The sequence below is a fragment of the Falco biarmicus genome, chromosome 5, assembly GCF_023638135.1.
Source record: "Falco biarmicus isolate bFalBia1 chromosome 5, bFalBia1.pri, whole genome shotgun sequence".
NCBI classification, from domain to species: domain Eukaryota; kingdom Metazoa; phylum Chordata; class Aves; order Falconiformes; family Falconidae; genus Falco; species Falco biarmicus.
In genome coordinates this window covers 48,463,775-48,480,277 of record NC_079292.1, presented here as the reverse complement: position 1 = coordinate 48,480,277, position 16,503 = coordinate 48,463,775, and the positions used below count along the sequence as shown (strand labels likewise).

The window sequence follows — 16,503 nt, the reverse complement described above, 5'->3', positions numbered from 1 at the left end:
CACCCCCCAAACAACATTTAAAATGTTTCACTAGTATGCTGGCTTTTCTTGAAACCACCTGAGTTATATGAAGGTTAAAAGTAATGATAAACCACATATCAACTAGAGACATGGTATTTAACTGCTGCTTTGGACGCCAGTGCCAAAACATAGATTCTGAAATTTCTGCTCACTTTTTGCCTAATCTCAGAAGAACCTAGGGATTTCCAATATTTAAATTCTCTAAGTACCTATTATCTGAGGCAAGCCATGGCCATAAGCACCTTGATCTCAGCAGCAATATGGAGTTGGAAAGAAAATTAGATATTTGCTGTCAATCACTGAACTTTTCTACTCATTGTTCCTTTAACACATTATGTCACAGCCACTGTGATTTGGTTTTTTAGCTCATTTCCTCCTGCATCAGCAAGGAGCACTTCAGAAGTTTCCTCTGCAGCCAGGAGCAGAGGAGATGATGTGTGCTGTTGTTGCGTCTCACAGATCAGCTGAGCACAGGCGTAGCTCCGTGGTAGTGAGTCTGCCGGGACTCGAGGTGTTCCCTGGAGACCTCCTGCTGTCAGACAGTGCCATGGACTACCTGTCCCACGCAGTCCTCCTGCTGAGCACAGGTCAGATACAGGGTGGGGTTTGGTCATCTAAGCCCAGCAAAAGCCGCGACTAAAAAATGTGTAGGTGTGGGATGGGGCGAGAGGATCGGTGCAGCAATGACACATGAAGCAGAGCAGCCTCCACGGGGTATCCAGTTACCCCGCACCAAAGTGACTGCATTGCTAATTTTTAAATTCCCCTCAAGCCTTTCTTTTCTTTTTTTTTTTCCTTTTTCCCTGTGTTTTATTGCTGAATGCATAATGTAAGAAGTAGATAAGGGGGCAGGGCATGGATCACCTCCCTCCTCCACAGACTAGGAGCAAGCAGAGCCCAGGCCAGGATCTCCACCTGCAAGCAGCAGAGTTACAAATTCCTAGGTGCACAGCTTCAAGCAGAGGGAAGAAAGTGGCCCATGCCACTCTTTTCCAGTAGTGGTCTAATCACAGAAGATGGTAGACCCAACTAATGCCTGGAGGTTGCTCACAAGACCTTCCAACACTGAAACGTAGACTTGCAAACAATTTCAACAAGTATCTATTGTGGAATACAGTATAGTGTGCAGTGTGATTGCCAGAGACCAGAAGATGCTGGTGACCAGAGATTAGATTTTCTCAATAAGTCAGTCAAGGTCACAACCAGCAGTTTCATGAAAGCAAACAAGATATCCATAACTAAAATCTAAAAAGAGGGTTTTGACTGTGATTCCGAGTCACACACTGGCCTGAAGGTGGGTGCCACATTTAGAAAACTCTTCCAAATTTCTTGCTGAACAAACACAGGCATTCCTCACCTCTCACCAGTACATTCCTACATCTAGATCCCCAGCTTTCCCTGAGCCTCACTAAGGACCATAAACTACAGCCAGCACCACTGTGCTAGCTCCAAGACAGATCTGAGGCTTAGGGTTTGTAGGATTGTTTATTTACAGGAGTTTAAAATACCTGCATAGCTCCAAGATATCACTAATGAGCAGACATACCCTCATTCTTGCTTCAAAACAATTAATATCTTCAAGAATTGGCTTGAGATATGATGCATTTTCCCACATAAAGAATTGACAATCACATACCTATCATCTGAAACAAGTGGGAGTGTTTAGCATCATCCAATATCCCAGCACAGATAGACATGACTCTTGCTGGGAGGAACCCAACAGGCTTAATGGGTTTTAAATCTGGTGCACAAACTGTCTAAACACAAGTATTAAATCTAAGCCAAGTAGAGTATAGTACCTCAGGCTTCATAAAAAAACCAAAACAACAACAAAAAGCCCCACCACCAACATATAAATAAGTTTTCTTTCTAACTATTTGTTCTTTTACTGATAACACTTTTGTTTCACCCATTAGAATCCAAAAAGCCAAGATGGCCATTTGCCAAAAGAGGAGTTGTGAGTATTTTACTAGGGTTTTTTTTGGGTTTTTTTTTTTTCACTGACCTTGCTTTCTCCCATAACTAACCTGGGTAAAAATAATTTCTTTACTGCCCTTGGAGAAAGGCAGCCAGCAAGTGATCTAAACTCAGAGGTCTCAGCCAAACCTGGGACTGCTTGGACATTAATCTGCAATTAAGATAAGGTGGCTGCAGTACAGCCACCAGTGCCACTGCACATCACAACACAGTCAGTGCTGCTGCTCTCCATCCCCATGGGTAGTGGGAGGAGAGGTGCCCTTGGCATCGGGAGGGTAGAGCAGTGCAGGCAATGCAGAAGCTCTCATTCAAGGTGTTCAGAGGTGGCAGCAGGTCCAGCGCAGCTCCCTGGGGTAAGAGAGCACAAGGTGGTTCGGTTGCATCATTGCTCTGCCCACAGTGTACCCTGTATTTTCTGCATGCACCTTCATGCCTAGGCTCTGGAGTATCTGCCTAATTCCCACTCATGTGGAAGTGATCTAGGCTATCAGAGTAGCTTTTTAGATGCTTTTTTAGGCCTTTCCTGTCCTCATAAGCACCCTCACACTCACCAGTGACAGCATACACACCAACACACTTCAGTTAATTTCCTTGTCTAACACATCTTGTCTTTTCCAGTTATGAAAATTTTCACTTACTACGGCATCCGAATTTCCTGAGTGTTGTTCATCATTCAAAAAATCATTTACAAGTGTCTTGATAGCTTTACACCCCTAAACACATAACTGTGAACAGTCCCTTCCTAATATATTTTTGCATTTTGTCTTCTAAACCTTGACTATCAGAGTTTCTGCAAGTGAAACCAATGCAAGTACTCAGATTAGCACGAGCAAGAGTTCCCACTTCATCCAATACCATTTCTATAGCATTTGAAAGAGCATAGCCTAAAACTGAAAACTTTATATTCAGCAAAATATTTTAAACTTGCAAAAAAATGCATTTGATATTTAGCCAAAAATTATTTCTGAGGCTATTAAATACCATAAAATTTAATTTATGAAGGATCATTTGCTGGTGTATTTGTTAAGTGTGTGTATACATAATTGCATTATTGTTTCTGCTCCATTTCAAGCTATTTTTCAAAATTAAGAGTTGAGCTTAAACTCTGAATTTCAAATACTATAATCAAACACATATTTCAAAATTGGCTTGAAATCAGTGCCTAAAGTTCAGACAATAGAAATCCATGTAATACAAGTATACTGTTCCAGAAAGCAGATAAAACTTAGGCAAACACCTTATAAGTCTATGCTTACAGCACTAAATTAGAGTTCATAAATATTGGTTAAATTTTTTACACAGCACTGTCAGCCTGAAAAACAAAGCCAAACCAAAAGCAATTGTTTTTATTTCATGATGCCTCACACAGACAAACTCCTCCTGCTCTTTGAGTTTTCTAAAAGCTCATTTTATAGACACTACTCTGCAACTGACCAAAGGAGTTTTTTCAATATGTAGCTCAAGTTAAAAAAATGTTAAATAAATAAATAATCACACAAGCTTTGTATACCTATGGCAGGGGGATGATTTCAGCTATGAGTTTGTTGTCCCCTACTTCTGACAGTGCTGAAGGAAGCAAAATATTTTATTTGTTCTGAGAGTAGTCCATTGCCGGTTGCCGTACCAACGATTTGCCCTGCCAAAGACTTCAGCATTACATAAATAAGACCTTACACACCCATACCTAAGCCACCTAACACACCCCACCCATAGCTACTAACAGACCTCCCATCACTCCCTCACCTCTGTGTAGGAGAGCCTGGAAATACAAGGAAATCACTCCTGTTAAGGGCAAACTCCTTACAGATCAGAGCAAGGTTATTAAGCTGGGTAAACTTCTTAATGGTCTTTAAAACAGTGTATGAATCAGGGTAGTTTTTTGTCATTCAACAGGCTAAAGACAAGCAGAAGCAAGCGTCTGATCTGGAAAACTGTCTGTCAACCTTTAAGTTCATAGACTGCAGCACATATGAATTTTTCTGCTTTAAGGTATTAAAATATTCAGTGTACTATAGCAATGATACTTAAAGATGAGAATAAAAATGTTGTGTTCTTTTTAAATTACCATTTTTCACTACATTAATCTGGAGATGAGAACATCCTGTAAAATTAATGCATAAGCATAAGGTGTATTTTTTTTGTTTGAAATGGAGGAGCAAAACAGAAACTGTGAGCATCACAGAAGCTTACCAAGGGCATCACACACCCCCAGATTTTGCTAGGCCTCCAGACTGCCCTAGATCAGGGAGGTACCACCTTCAGAAAAAAGACATCAGGACAACACTCTCAGCAATGCCTGCAGATCTGGGAAATTCTGCAGAATCTGCCTTGCAGCTTGGACACCAAGCTGACCATGAGCCAGCAGCGTGCCCTGGTGGCCAAGGAGGCCAATGGGACCCTGGGGGGCATTGGGAGGACTGTGGCCAGCAGGTCGAGGGAGGTTGTCCTCCCCCTCTGCTCTGCCCTGGTGAGGCTGCACCTGGAGTGCTGTGTCCAGTTCTGGGCTCCCCAGTTCAAGAGAGACAGGGAACTACTGGGAGGGTCCAGTGAAGGGCTACCAAGATGATGAGCATCTCCCTGATGAGGAAAGGCTGAGAGAGCTGGGCCTGTTTAGCCTGGAGACATGACTGAGAGGGGATCTTATCAATGCCTACAAATGTCTTAAGGGTGAGCGTCAGGAGGATGGGGCCAGGCTCTTTTCAGTGGTGCCCAGAGACAGGACAAGGGGCAATGGGCACAAACTGCAACACAGGAAGTTCCTTCCGAATATGAGGAAGAACTTTACTTTGAGGGTGTCAGAGCACTGGGACAGGCTGCCCAGAGAGGCTGTGGGGTCTCCTTCTCTGGAGACATTCCAAACCTGCCTGGACATGACTCTGTGCAACCTGCTGCAGGTGAACCTGCTTTAGCAGGGGGCTGGACTAGATGATCTCCATAGATCCCTCCCAATCCTGACCATTCTGTGATTTAGGGAATGAAACCGCAGCTCACAGAGATGCCAAGTTGGACTTGGTCACCCCCACTGCTGCCTTAGGGGTGCATTCAGAGATGGCCACATAGAGGTCACTGCCAGAGTTCAGCCACAGAAATCCCACCAGAGCCTGTCTGCCAAAAGGCTTCTGGCCTCCAGGCCCCCTAGCCACAGAAACACCAAGCTTGGGCTACCAGGGTAGTATTCAGATAACTCGCATCTAACGCCATCCCCTTTGCAAAGCAATCCTTCCACTTCTCACGGCAGGCTGTTATATGCAGTTCCACATAGACTTGGTTGTTGGGGACTCCTGTCCGTGCTTAACTTATATGTGAATGTCTGACTTTGGAGCAGTTCAGTAAGGTGAGAGTGGCCACCTTAGGACTAAACAAAACCAGTACCTATGAAGACCCAGACCTTTGGTACATTTTCCAGATGGTATTTTACCATCTAGAAAATAGGAACCTATCATCCATCCCTGCTTTCTAGCGGCAGCAGCACAACAGACTAAATTCTTTAGCATTTGCAAGCTGCCCGCTATTTTTTGATACAGGATTCTACACAGACTATCATACTGTGTTACTTTCAAACTCAGTGTGTTTATATTATAAATATTTTGGAGGAAAATGTCAGCTTTTTAAGTCTTTTTAAAAGAATCTTCAAGCTTTCAGAAGAAGAATCACTAATACTGGCAGTTGGGCTTTTACGTGAGCAAATAGACCATAGATTCTTTTCATAAGGTCTGAAGCAGTTAGTGCAATCGCCGGTCGTTTTCTTTCTTCTTTGATCAATAGACTAAATCCTGGCATGAATTTATAAAGGCACAAAAGACTGAGCAGGAAGATGTCGACAGCCGGATAGAAGTGAAAAAAGAAGCAGCAGTGTGGGAACTTTTCACAAGTGAATGCACTTACTTTCTGGATCATTTGCTGGTTCTCAAGATGGTAACTTCAGATTTTATTTCTCAAAAACAATGAAACAGTATTTGCCCTGCTGTCAGGATGGCAGGCATTAAGCTACCTATAACCTCTCATTGGGTGCCTACAGGGGAATGAGTGAAGGGGTCGTTTTTTCTTCCATCTCACCTGCTCATTCTGTTTCCACAGTTCCCTTTGTTTTTTATCTTCTTGATGGAATCTCTTTTAGACATCACTTTCTGCAAATACCATCTGATTGCAGATTCTTGCAGTAGTTTCAGCTGATTTTCCACTGTTCCTCTCACTAACACTGAACTGAAGCCATTCTCCAATTGACTATACTGGGTATTTCTCTACTGCTAGTCTGTAACTCAATACTCTTCATTTAACTTCATATTGAGCTGTGGTTAGATTATCTTGATTAGAGTGTGAAAGCCTCAGAATTCAGCAGACCTGTGGTTTTAGTATTACAAGAAAACAAGCAAACTAAAAAAACCTCCTCTCCCAAAAACTCCAAATTGCCTCCATAATGGTGAATTTGAAGAGCTTTGAAATATGGACAAGAATATTACAAAGTTAGAAGAATATATGCACTGTTTGCATCCATCACACATCAAAAGTTAGTGTACCCATTTAAAAGGATGGAAAATTCCTTATATATCTTCCTATAATTTTTCTCTTATTCCACAGACAATTTCTGTTTTCTTATTAGTCAAAGGAAAAAGATAGTGAAAAATTTTCCATGTTGCTGAAAAGTTAGCCTAGGCAGTGCAAGAAGTATGGCAAAGTAAGGGGAATAAATAGAGAAGCAGGCTGAATTCCTCCTTGGTGGGGCAGAACAGGAAGGGAGAGGAAAGGGGATGACAGGACCAGCTATTGGTCCAAGGCAGGATGGAAGTATCCTTCCTTTCATTCACTTTGTTCAGAGACCTGAGAAGACTAAAAACAGGTGAATCTTGTGAAGGATATGGATAACAGAAAACATGCAGGCCCCTTAGTGAGTCTGATGTAGGAACTTACAGACAAGCCTTAGCCAGCCCTGCATGACCCATAAATGATAAACTATTCAATCCATGCCAGCTTCCCAAATTCTCCTGCCAAAGAAAGAACCCATTGAATTTGGGTAGCCAGTTTTACAGATACCTGCTAATCTAAGTGCTTGCCAGTACAGAAATATCCCACTGATTTTAATGAATCTTCACAGGGAACTTTAAGACCACCATAAATCCCCTTTAAGCTCTCAGGCCAACTGCCTGTGGCAACCAAAGAATTACACAAGACTAAGCAAACACCGTCACTAGCTCTTCAGTCTTGGTACCTGGGTGATGGGTTTTTCCATTAATGCTTTTCACACATATACAAAAAATTCTACTCTGCATCTACATTTTTTAAGCCTGTTTCAGATTTACGTCAGATTTAGCACAGCTCCAAGATCACCATCAGAGCTTAAATAATGTAAAAACTTAAACAACCAATAAATACACATACAGTTAGTAAAATAATCCAAAGAGATAAAAAAAAACTTCATGACCCCTCTAATTACACTATTCCAACAATATATTTTTTCCGCAGTAACTCTAAACAACTTTTACAGCAGCATGGGGTAGGAAGGAAAGCATTCAGAAAGGTCACAGAAATATGTAACTATGACTCTGATGTTATTAATTCCTTCACACAGATCTGCAGGGGGCTCAGCTGCCCCTCTTCTGCCAGAGGGCACAGCAGAGGCATAGCTGCCTCTGTAGCAACCTCAAAGACACCCCAGAGACAACACTCATATCCCTCCTCCTCACACAAAGCCCAATATTTAGCCTTCAGGCAGGTCAGGAGAAGTTTCTCAGAGTATTGTCTTCTGCCCTCCCCAAATCAAATGACCATTTCATGACAATTATAGTGCAAACTTGTTCTTTTTTTTCTTTTTTTTTTTTTTTGGGGGGGGGGGGCGGCGTGGCAGAGAAAAAAAGACAGTCACAAATAGAAAATAACATGGATTTGCTTTATGCTTTGTTTTTAAAGAAATTTATGAACACTCTAAAATACCTCCAGAATAATGAATTTCTCTTAGATGTGGATTTGTGGAGACTTTTTGCAAACTTAGAGGAGTTAAACAAGGTAAGTAAAAAAATAAAAGTCTTACTGAGATCAGAAATCAACTAACTCACTAAAAGGAGAGGAGAAACCATTCATAAAGCCTCTGTTCAGATTCAATGCTTACATTTGGAACTTAGTTCAGATAATTGGTCCTTCCTTTATTTCTATTTTGTATATCAGTGGGGGTCAAATTTCCTCAGTGCAAATTATTTTCATGTGCCTCCAGCAAAAGATAAACAGGCATTTGCACAGGGAGGAGAGCTCATTTGGCAGTTGTTTCTAAAGTAAGCATGAGTCTGAGACTAATTCTAATAAACAGCATCCTTTTAAAACAATTTATGGAGATAAACTCTGCACAATCCTTACAACAAAACAGTAAGAATAGCAAAACAACTACAATAACAAGTTTCATTTCACAAACAGATGTGCACCAAGACTTTGCTATCTATTATGCCACTCCAGAAGAGCAAGTTGAAACAAAACAGTGACCACCCCTCTCCAGCTAAGGTTTCCCTTGGTGTGGGTGGAAGGATATCTCCCACACAGGCTGCATGTTCTGTGTTCATGTGCTATTCACCCTCCAGCTTCCAGGAGAGAGACCACGAGGCTTGGCTGCGAAGTGCTCCAGCTCTTTGCTGCTTGTTGTTGGTGGCCAGTTGCTGGGAGATCATTTTCAACTCCCAAAAATAAAGGAACCCATAAGTCCAAAACAGCTTTTACATAATTTTAGAAGCAAAACAGTAATTTTTATTAGCTTGAGAGGTGTCTTACAGGACACTTCAGCCTTCATAGCAAAGTGAATTTTGGAAGGAGCTCTTCAGGTGCATATATTGAATGACTGATCACAATCACACCACATGCTCTAAACCAGTTACTTGCTCCAAGTTCTTTCCCTTAATGTAATTCCCTTGCCTTAACAGATAACATTTCCCATTTTAGCCAAAACAAGAAAAGCAGGAAAACTCTTCAGAGTAGGGGCAATTAGCCAGAGCTCAAATACATGAACAAGTCACCTCTGCTCAGGGGCTGACCTCACACCAAGTGAGCTGCTGCCAGTGACCACCTGAGCAGGTTTGGAGATAGAAAGAAAGAGATTTTTAGCTGATGTGTTTCACCTTGCACTGGCTGAGGGCTAAGACCATGCATGCAGCCAGCTACCAGAGTTCAGTTGATGTGTTGTTGCTGATTGCTTTGGTCTTGTTCAAAGAAGTGAGTAGGGTATACTGCTGTGTGCCATTTAGTGATCACTAAAGCTCTGAGCTTGGCTAGAGTGTGGGCATGTCTTCCAAGATTTATCTTTAATACGTTTTCTGTTTTGTTTTCTAATTTTGTTGTCCTCATTAATGAGAATGGTAAATAATCATCCATTATGCATACTTCTATATAAAATAGTGATCAAACTTAGGGGAAAGTAGTGGCTGTCAATACCTGTAATGCCTTTTTTTTCATACATTTTACAGCATGTCTTTCTTCCTGACAGCAGGCTGAATCCATTAAAAAAACGCATACTGTAAAAGGTGTAAAATGCACCCTTGCCCAACAGAAAGAATAGGCATTATTATCCTATTAGCAGCTCTGCCCCCATAAATACACCAAAGTAGTGTGTGTAGCTACAACAGCAGTTCATAGCAGTATCACAGAGAGTGATGTTCCCTTCTGGCCTAAAATTTGGCCAAAAGCTGAGCCTGGCAACAAATTTGTGTGGAAATAGTGTATTCAGAAGGTAAGTGTGGGCTCAAGAGGAGGCTTTCACACACATCTGGGCACCCTTGAATCCAGTGCAAACATATAAAGCTATTTTATGGGGCATACATGACTTTTTATAGTATTTTATAGAAATTTCCCTCATCTCCAGTAACATGAAATAAATTCAGATTATGAAAGATGGTATCTTCTTCAAATGACCATTAAGAATTCCTTAATTTTCACAGCTCTGTCATACACAATCAGTGTTTTCCAGTAGATACCATTCATCCATCGTGATTTTTCATGTTAAATACAGCTTCTATACTAAAATAAGTTTAAATGGAATAACTAATCTTGTTTCAAAGCTTTTGTCAGATGGCATTATCATGATTTAAATGGGTATTTGTATAGATTTGCTTTAGCTTCCGACTAATCAAAGCACTCCAGGCATAATTCTGAAGCTAATTCTGGCAATGTAGGGGAGATAAGTATAGGCATCCCATTAGGTTTGGAGCCTCTGAAGAGACCAGGGATGGGAAATAAAGTTGTTTTAAACTTAATTTCAGAAGATCACTGATGCTAATATTTTTTTTTCCACCCTTACTTAGATAAGTCTCAGTTTTCTGAAAACCTTTTTTGAAACTGTGAAGGAGCATGTCAGCACATCAGGCTCTCCTATGGATTTCAGGTCCATACTCAGAAAGGTAATGTGGTTAGAAGTATTCTCGCTATCAGCGGGTCCTTGCAGCAGACCATTTATCATAGCATGCAGGTGCTTTAGAGCAATCAAGTCAGTCAAGGACCCACCATCTGCCACAGGCAGTTTGGTCTCAGCCTCGAGTACCTCCTGCCAGTGGGATATTTCTTTTATTTCATTGGCATGTTTGAGGTGGTTGTGGAAAGGTACTCTGTGTGTGGAAAGAATTTTCTTTTCTGGGGAAGAGTAGCTCAAACCCTGAGACTTTTCCACTGGCAGAGGTGAGATTCTGGCTCTATGGAAGATGTTACCCTGAGACCAGACCCCAGCCCCATCACTGGATGTTCCCTACCTCCTTCCACTCCATCACAGAGAACCTTCCTTTACTCCGTGTACCAGACACACAAGTGTATTTAAATGCTTAATTAAGAGCTCAAGGGGACTGAAATACCTCTTATACTTTGGCCTGTGCCTCTCAAGTAAGAGAGAGGCACAAGCACAATTGTCCTGCTGCTAAGCGCTGCCCTGCAACCCTTTCGGGCAGCCTGCGTGGTAAACAAGGCAGCTGCTGAAAAAGCAGTCTCCAGGGACTCTGTTTCCTGCACAACTTCCCAAGGACTGAAAAGCTGGAAATATTAATACGGATAGAAAAATCAATCCGTGGAACTGAACTTTCCCTAGTAGTAGGGGCCACTAGAAAACTGCTGGGAAAATACTAAAACAGACCCTACCTCAGGGTTAGGATTTTAAAAAAGGGAAAGGGAGCCTAGAGCTTGGCTTCTCACCCCCATTACCTCTGACTTCAGGCATTCTAATCAATAACATTTGTGTGACACAGAGAAAATCTCAGACAAAACTGAGTTCTGTCATGGATGGCATTCAACATTTCTAAGAGCTGTCTAATGTACTTGGATATAAAGTGACATTCTATATGAGGCCATGTAAAGCTGTTGCATATATAGTGGGTTTTATCTTCAGCTTCTACATTAATTTCATGTCTCCTATTTCTAATGAGAACAAAGTCTAAGAATGCCTCACACATCTGCAGAGCTGTTAGAACTGTTCCCATGCATAACTTGAGCACTGTTGTAGTTTTTTTACTACTTTACCACTTTTACTACTTTTTAACTTGCCCTTTACTTTTTTAACTGCCCCTTTCCCTCTTCCCCTATTTTCCTAAGTACGTGGAAATCTCAGGTAAAATGCACATTACAAAACTAAAACTGTTGTTCCTACCTTTGTCATGACATTTTTCTTTCTTGATAAGTTTCCAAGTCTTTTCTGCAGTTTTTCCAGGGTGACCTCTGCCAGACACACCAGATTTATTGCCTTAATTATACCTCCGCTGTCTTCTACTTGGAAAACCTGAGGCAGAGAGAAGATTTTGGCATCTACCTGAAAGTAAAGTGATGGTGGTGGTGGTGGTAGTGTCTTCAGACAGCCTTATGCCAAGATTTTAACACCAGACTAGGGAAGTTCATTGGAAGCAAACCTGCGTAGACAGCATTTTACACAGATTTTTTGAACTGCAGAGGGTATCATAAATATGAAGTCACCTTTCTGAGTGTATGTTCCCCTGCACATGAAAGTCCATACTTGTAATACAGAACAGGCAGGAGGAGGAAGCCAAAAGGCTGCATTCTTGCAGGCAGGAAATACATATTGCTGTTGTCTCACTTCTAGCCTCTATCATTCAGATATTTTCACATGTAATCCCTTGACTTGGTGGCCTCCACCCTAAAAAAAAATGAAATGGTTACAGAAAAGAAGAAACAAAAATCAAGCTACACTATAAAATCTCTTTTAGGTGTTTTGCTTTGATGTGTCCTGCATATCAGCTTGGTTTAGATGCTGGGTGGGAACACGGTATGTAGGGTATTACGTGCTTTAGCAGATGAAAGGACTCACATTCTCTAAGTACAAAAAAGTCCCCAACTTCTATGCTATGCCATATCAGCAAGGGCACAAAAACCTCAATGCTGGAGAAGCATATGATGGCTTCCTTCTGCTTAAGGAAAGGTGTATGTGATACAAGCCAAAACAAGGGGAATAGAAATCCAGGAGCATGTCAGTGCCTTTATGTGTCTTAGGAGCCTGCAGTGAGACAGCAGGGTGGGTTTTGGCTGAGCCCTGGCAAGAAAACCGGGCTGCTCTCCTAGCTCACAGTATTTGCTGACCCACATACCTGAAGGAAGGAAGCAACATCCTGGATAGGACAGCAAGCAACCCCTCTGCAAGGCAGCAGTTTAGCTCTTCTAACAGGTTTTGCTTAACCATAAAGAAAAGGTAGTGCTTGTTATCTAAACGCTACCAGTAAGTGAGCATTTACCTCCCTCTAAGGCTGGAAAGAGCTATCAGCGATGTCTTCATGAAATTACAGCACTAGGGTAGGTTCAACGATGCATCTGTCTGAAGCAACAGCTACAGCCAGTGCAGAAAGTGGGGCTCCCAGGGAGAGGGCTGTGCTCTTTCTGACTTATTAGCAGACCAACATGTCCTGTACATACTTAAGACTGATCTTCAACATTACAGGCTTAAAAAAGAGAATCCTGAAGAAGTGGGGTTTTCTCAAAGGTAGCCTAAAACTGGGAGTACATCTCTTTGTAGCAAACTCTTCAGCTTTTAGGGCCTGGCAGGGTTAACGTTGCTTGCTCCCATGCCTAGGAAAAAGTTCCCAAGTGGGAAGAAGTAGGTGACCCTAAAGCAGCCCTTAAATGTTACTCAGGTTTTCCTGATTAATTTAAAATAGCCAATAAATAAGAGCACTACTTGATCTGCTAGTATGGCCACTGTACTTGAAATAGGAAGCAGTAAAGTTAATCTGGAGGAGTAATGCAATTCCCCCTGTAGAGAGCTGCCCTGATTTGGGCTTAGAGACTTAATTTTCTTCCTCGTAGCTGAATAAGTGTTCTGTTTTGGGTTTAGGATGAGAATATTCCTGATAATCCACTGATGTATTAGCTGCTGCTAAGCAGTGTTTACACTAAGTCAAGGATTTTTCAGCTTCTTACACCACTTCACCCCACCAGTGAGTAGGCTGGGGGGCACAAGAGGCTGGGAGAAGACACAGCCAGGACAGCTGATCCAAACCAGCCATACCATATGATGCCATACTTGGTGTATAAACTGGGGGGAAAGCTGGCTGGGGGCAGCTGCTCAGGAACTGGCTAGGCATCAGGCAGTAAGCAATTGCATTGTGCATCGTTTGGTTTATGTATTCTAATTATATTATTACTATTATTAGTATTATTATCCCTTCTGTTTCTCTTGTATTAAACTGTCTTTGTCTCAGCCCATGAATTTTACTTTTTTATTTGTAATTCTTTTCCTCCATCCCACTGGGTGAGGGGGCAGTGAGCAAGCGGCTGTGTGGTGTTTAGCTACCTGCTAGGTTCAACCACAAGAGCCTTTAGCTGCCCCTGCTGTCACTGTATGAGAAGTTCATCCTTGATCAGTCCCTGCCTCGTTACAGTCAGCTGAAGATGCAGAAAACTGTTTGCTACCTCCCTGCCAGGGAGCAAGCTGAGGTTTTCCTTGTCTTTAGCAGTGGTGTGAACAAAATGAACAGTGCAAGAGGCTGCATCTGCCAGAGCTGCTGGTTGCTCCTTTGCATCGACTGATGCGCTACCCCCTCCTCCTTAACAACATCTGGAGAAGGTGCACTGACGAAACAGAGAAAGGCTTTATCCAGTCACTTAAAGAGAAGGTGGAAAAGTCAATACGTAAGTTGCTAAGGTTAAATGTCAAGTGTGCAATTAACAATTAGCAAGTTATGTGGCCTTTCTGTGCACGTCTCTTTCAGTGTGAATTGGTCAGGTCTCCCTGCGGAGATGCAATGAGGACATGCATGTCTTTCAGCAATCCTGAGCCCTTCCTCATTCTGTAGAAAATGATTGGTGCCACTCTTATGCTGTCAAAGTCTCTCTGAGCGAGGTCACAGGACTCCCAAATCAGTGAGTCATTTGTGTTTGCTCAGAATCATCTGCCATGACATGCAAACAATTAAGAGCAGATCACAAATTGGAACAAATCAAGAACTCAAACAAAGAAATCTTTGACTTGAATTTATGTCTAGGGAGGATTTGTTGGGACTAATCCTTAAGAGGATAAAATCACAAGGGGAATATTACGTCCATGACCTTTCACTAAATGACAGGGTCCTACCATATAACATACTGAAGAGCTATCTCAGCTACAGATTTTCTTTAGCTATTGTGGGGGAAAAAGGGGGGTTGGTGCAGGACTATTCTTAGGATTTTTTCCTGCATTTTGTTTTAAGTAAATAATTTATTATTTTTAAATAATTTATTAATTCAGTCTTGTTCAGGAAGCTATAAATGGATCTCTGTAAGTGTCTTATGGTAATATAGTACGTCAGCAGATAAGTTTATTCCCCAAAGGCCTCATGCAGCCGCCACTGAAATCAAAGACAAGACAGTGCCTCAGCAAAACACTTATCCTGCCAGTCTTGGCAGGGAGAGGTCCCAGGCAGTGCTTCATCCTCACCAGCAGCACACCAGGGCCTTGACCCACACAGCTTGGTGGCTCACTCTCTGCTGCCATCCCTTTCCCCATCCTGGAGGCTGAAGGCTTGAACATCTTCTTGGGAGATGAGGCAGAAAAAGAGTTAATGTCTTGCAGAGACAGACAAATCTGGGGCTCCTTCTTCTTGGGTAAATACTCCAATGACAGAATTACTACCTAAAAGAGGGACTCTGCTTCTTTCTCTTCGTGCCAAGCCTTATGAGGAGTCTAGCCTAATGGCCACACAAGGAGCATACCTTTCAGCACAGAGCAGCTCCTGTAGGAAAATAATACGGTTTTGTCACTAGTCTGGAGAATTCTGCTGAGAGGACAGCAGTTTTAGGTATGGCCCCAAAGACCACGGGATATCTGGGGAATATTACTGGCAAACAAATAAGTCCTTCCAGAGTTTAGATACCTCTGGGCCAAGAAAACCAAAGATAGAGGGGTCACCCGTGTTTATTCACAGACACCTGACAAAGACCTGCCTTCATTTTTTGATCAGTGAATCACTGACAGAAGGAAGAGTTGCAGCCATTCCCCCCCCCCCTCTTCTGGGGGATGGGTGCGTGTGTCTGAAACCATTATCTGCAATATCACTCAAATCTTGGAAATAAAGTTGCATGTTAAAGTTTTGCCTATAGTGGCCCTGAATCGGCAAAGACTTAGTCCCCATTTTTCGCAATTTGAGGTGCTCCCTTCCCAGTTAAATACTTCAGTCACTTCTGGCACCACTTCCCTTGAAATTAATTCTCATTAATTTGAAGTCTTTTGATCAGGCTGTATATAATGAAAACTGTTTTTCTCTCATTACCCCAAACAGTTTAGAAAGGCAGGATTTTTTTTAAAGGACTTTTAAAGATTACAGTTTAACTGAGTTTAATATGATGCCTCCTGTTCCCCAGTCAGATTAGTAAATACAACCTTTTTCATTTAGCAGTGAACTTAAGCATGTTTGAATGCATGGTTTGAAATGCTGGCTCTGCTGACCTAAGAAAAGTTCAGGCAGTTTTTACAATGAGGCCAAGGTTTCATCTGGAGCTTCACATGTGGGGCGCTTTGGCTTCCACTAGATAAAATCAGTATTCAGCATCTTCTAGAAAGAGGATTTTTGCCAGCCTTGGCAGTAACTGATGTTTCACATATTTCAGGGGATCTGGAAGGTAAAGTCAAGTGGTTGGACAACTTTCAGAAGTTCAGGCAGCTGCAAGAGATCATAATTTGGCCTCTGATCTGGGATCGTGACAAGAGATTTTTTTGTCCCAGAGGTAAGCAGTTTTTTAAAGGGCATTTTTCCTTGAGGAAGGTTTAGTTTCCTATCTATTTTTATAGCATGGTCTCAAATTGGCTGGTTGTCTATATTCTAGTTACTGGGGATGGCTCTGCTCTAAGAGGAGCAGCTGCAGCCCGAGCACTGCAAACACTGTAGCTGAACATGCAGGCTGTGCACAGTGCCTTGGATGGGCTGCTCTCAGCTAACATCCGAGAGAGTAAGATTGTGTGATCCAGGAGGACTCTCCAGTGTTTGCTTTTAGGGGGCAGAATTAAATGGGATAGATGTAAGTATTACTACCTTTTTTATAAGGATATGAAGTAAAATTATTTCCCTCTTTCACTCC

General features: G+C 42.0%; 1 protein-coding gene across 1 annotated transcript in view; it reads left to right on the top strand.

Moving 5' to 3' along the window:
- The first annotated feature begins 454 nt into the window (after positions 1–454).
- The window catches only part of PLEKHG7 (pleckstrin homology and RhoGEF domain containing G7), a 28,016-nt gene continuing 11,967 nt past the window's right edge, over positions 455–16,503 (top strand). Inside the window, exons 1-9 of the mRNA XM_056339839.1 lie at positions 455–608; positions 1,938–1,978; positions 3,892–3,987; positions 5,764–5,913; positions 7,903–7,998; positions 10,272–10,367; positions 11,648–11,761; positions 13,908–14,082; positions 16,036–16,147. Of these exons, the coding sequence (XP_056195814.1) occupies positions 455–608; positions 1,938–1,978; positions 3,892–3,987; positions 5,764–5,913; positions 7,903–7,998; positions 10,272–10,367; positions 11,648–11,761; positions 13,908–14,082; positions 16,036–16,147 (1,034 nt within the window). The remainder of the gene's footprint in view (positions 609–1,937; positions 1,979–3,891; positions 3,988–5,763; positions 5,914–7,902; positions 7,999–10,271; positions 10,368–11,647; positions 11,762–13,907; positions 14,083–16,035; positions 16,148–16,503) is intronic.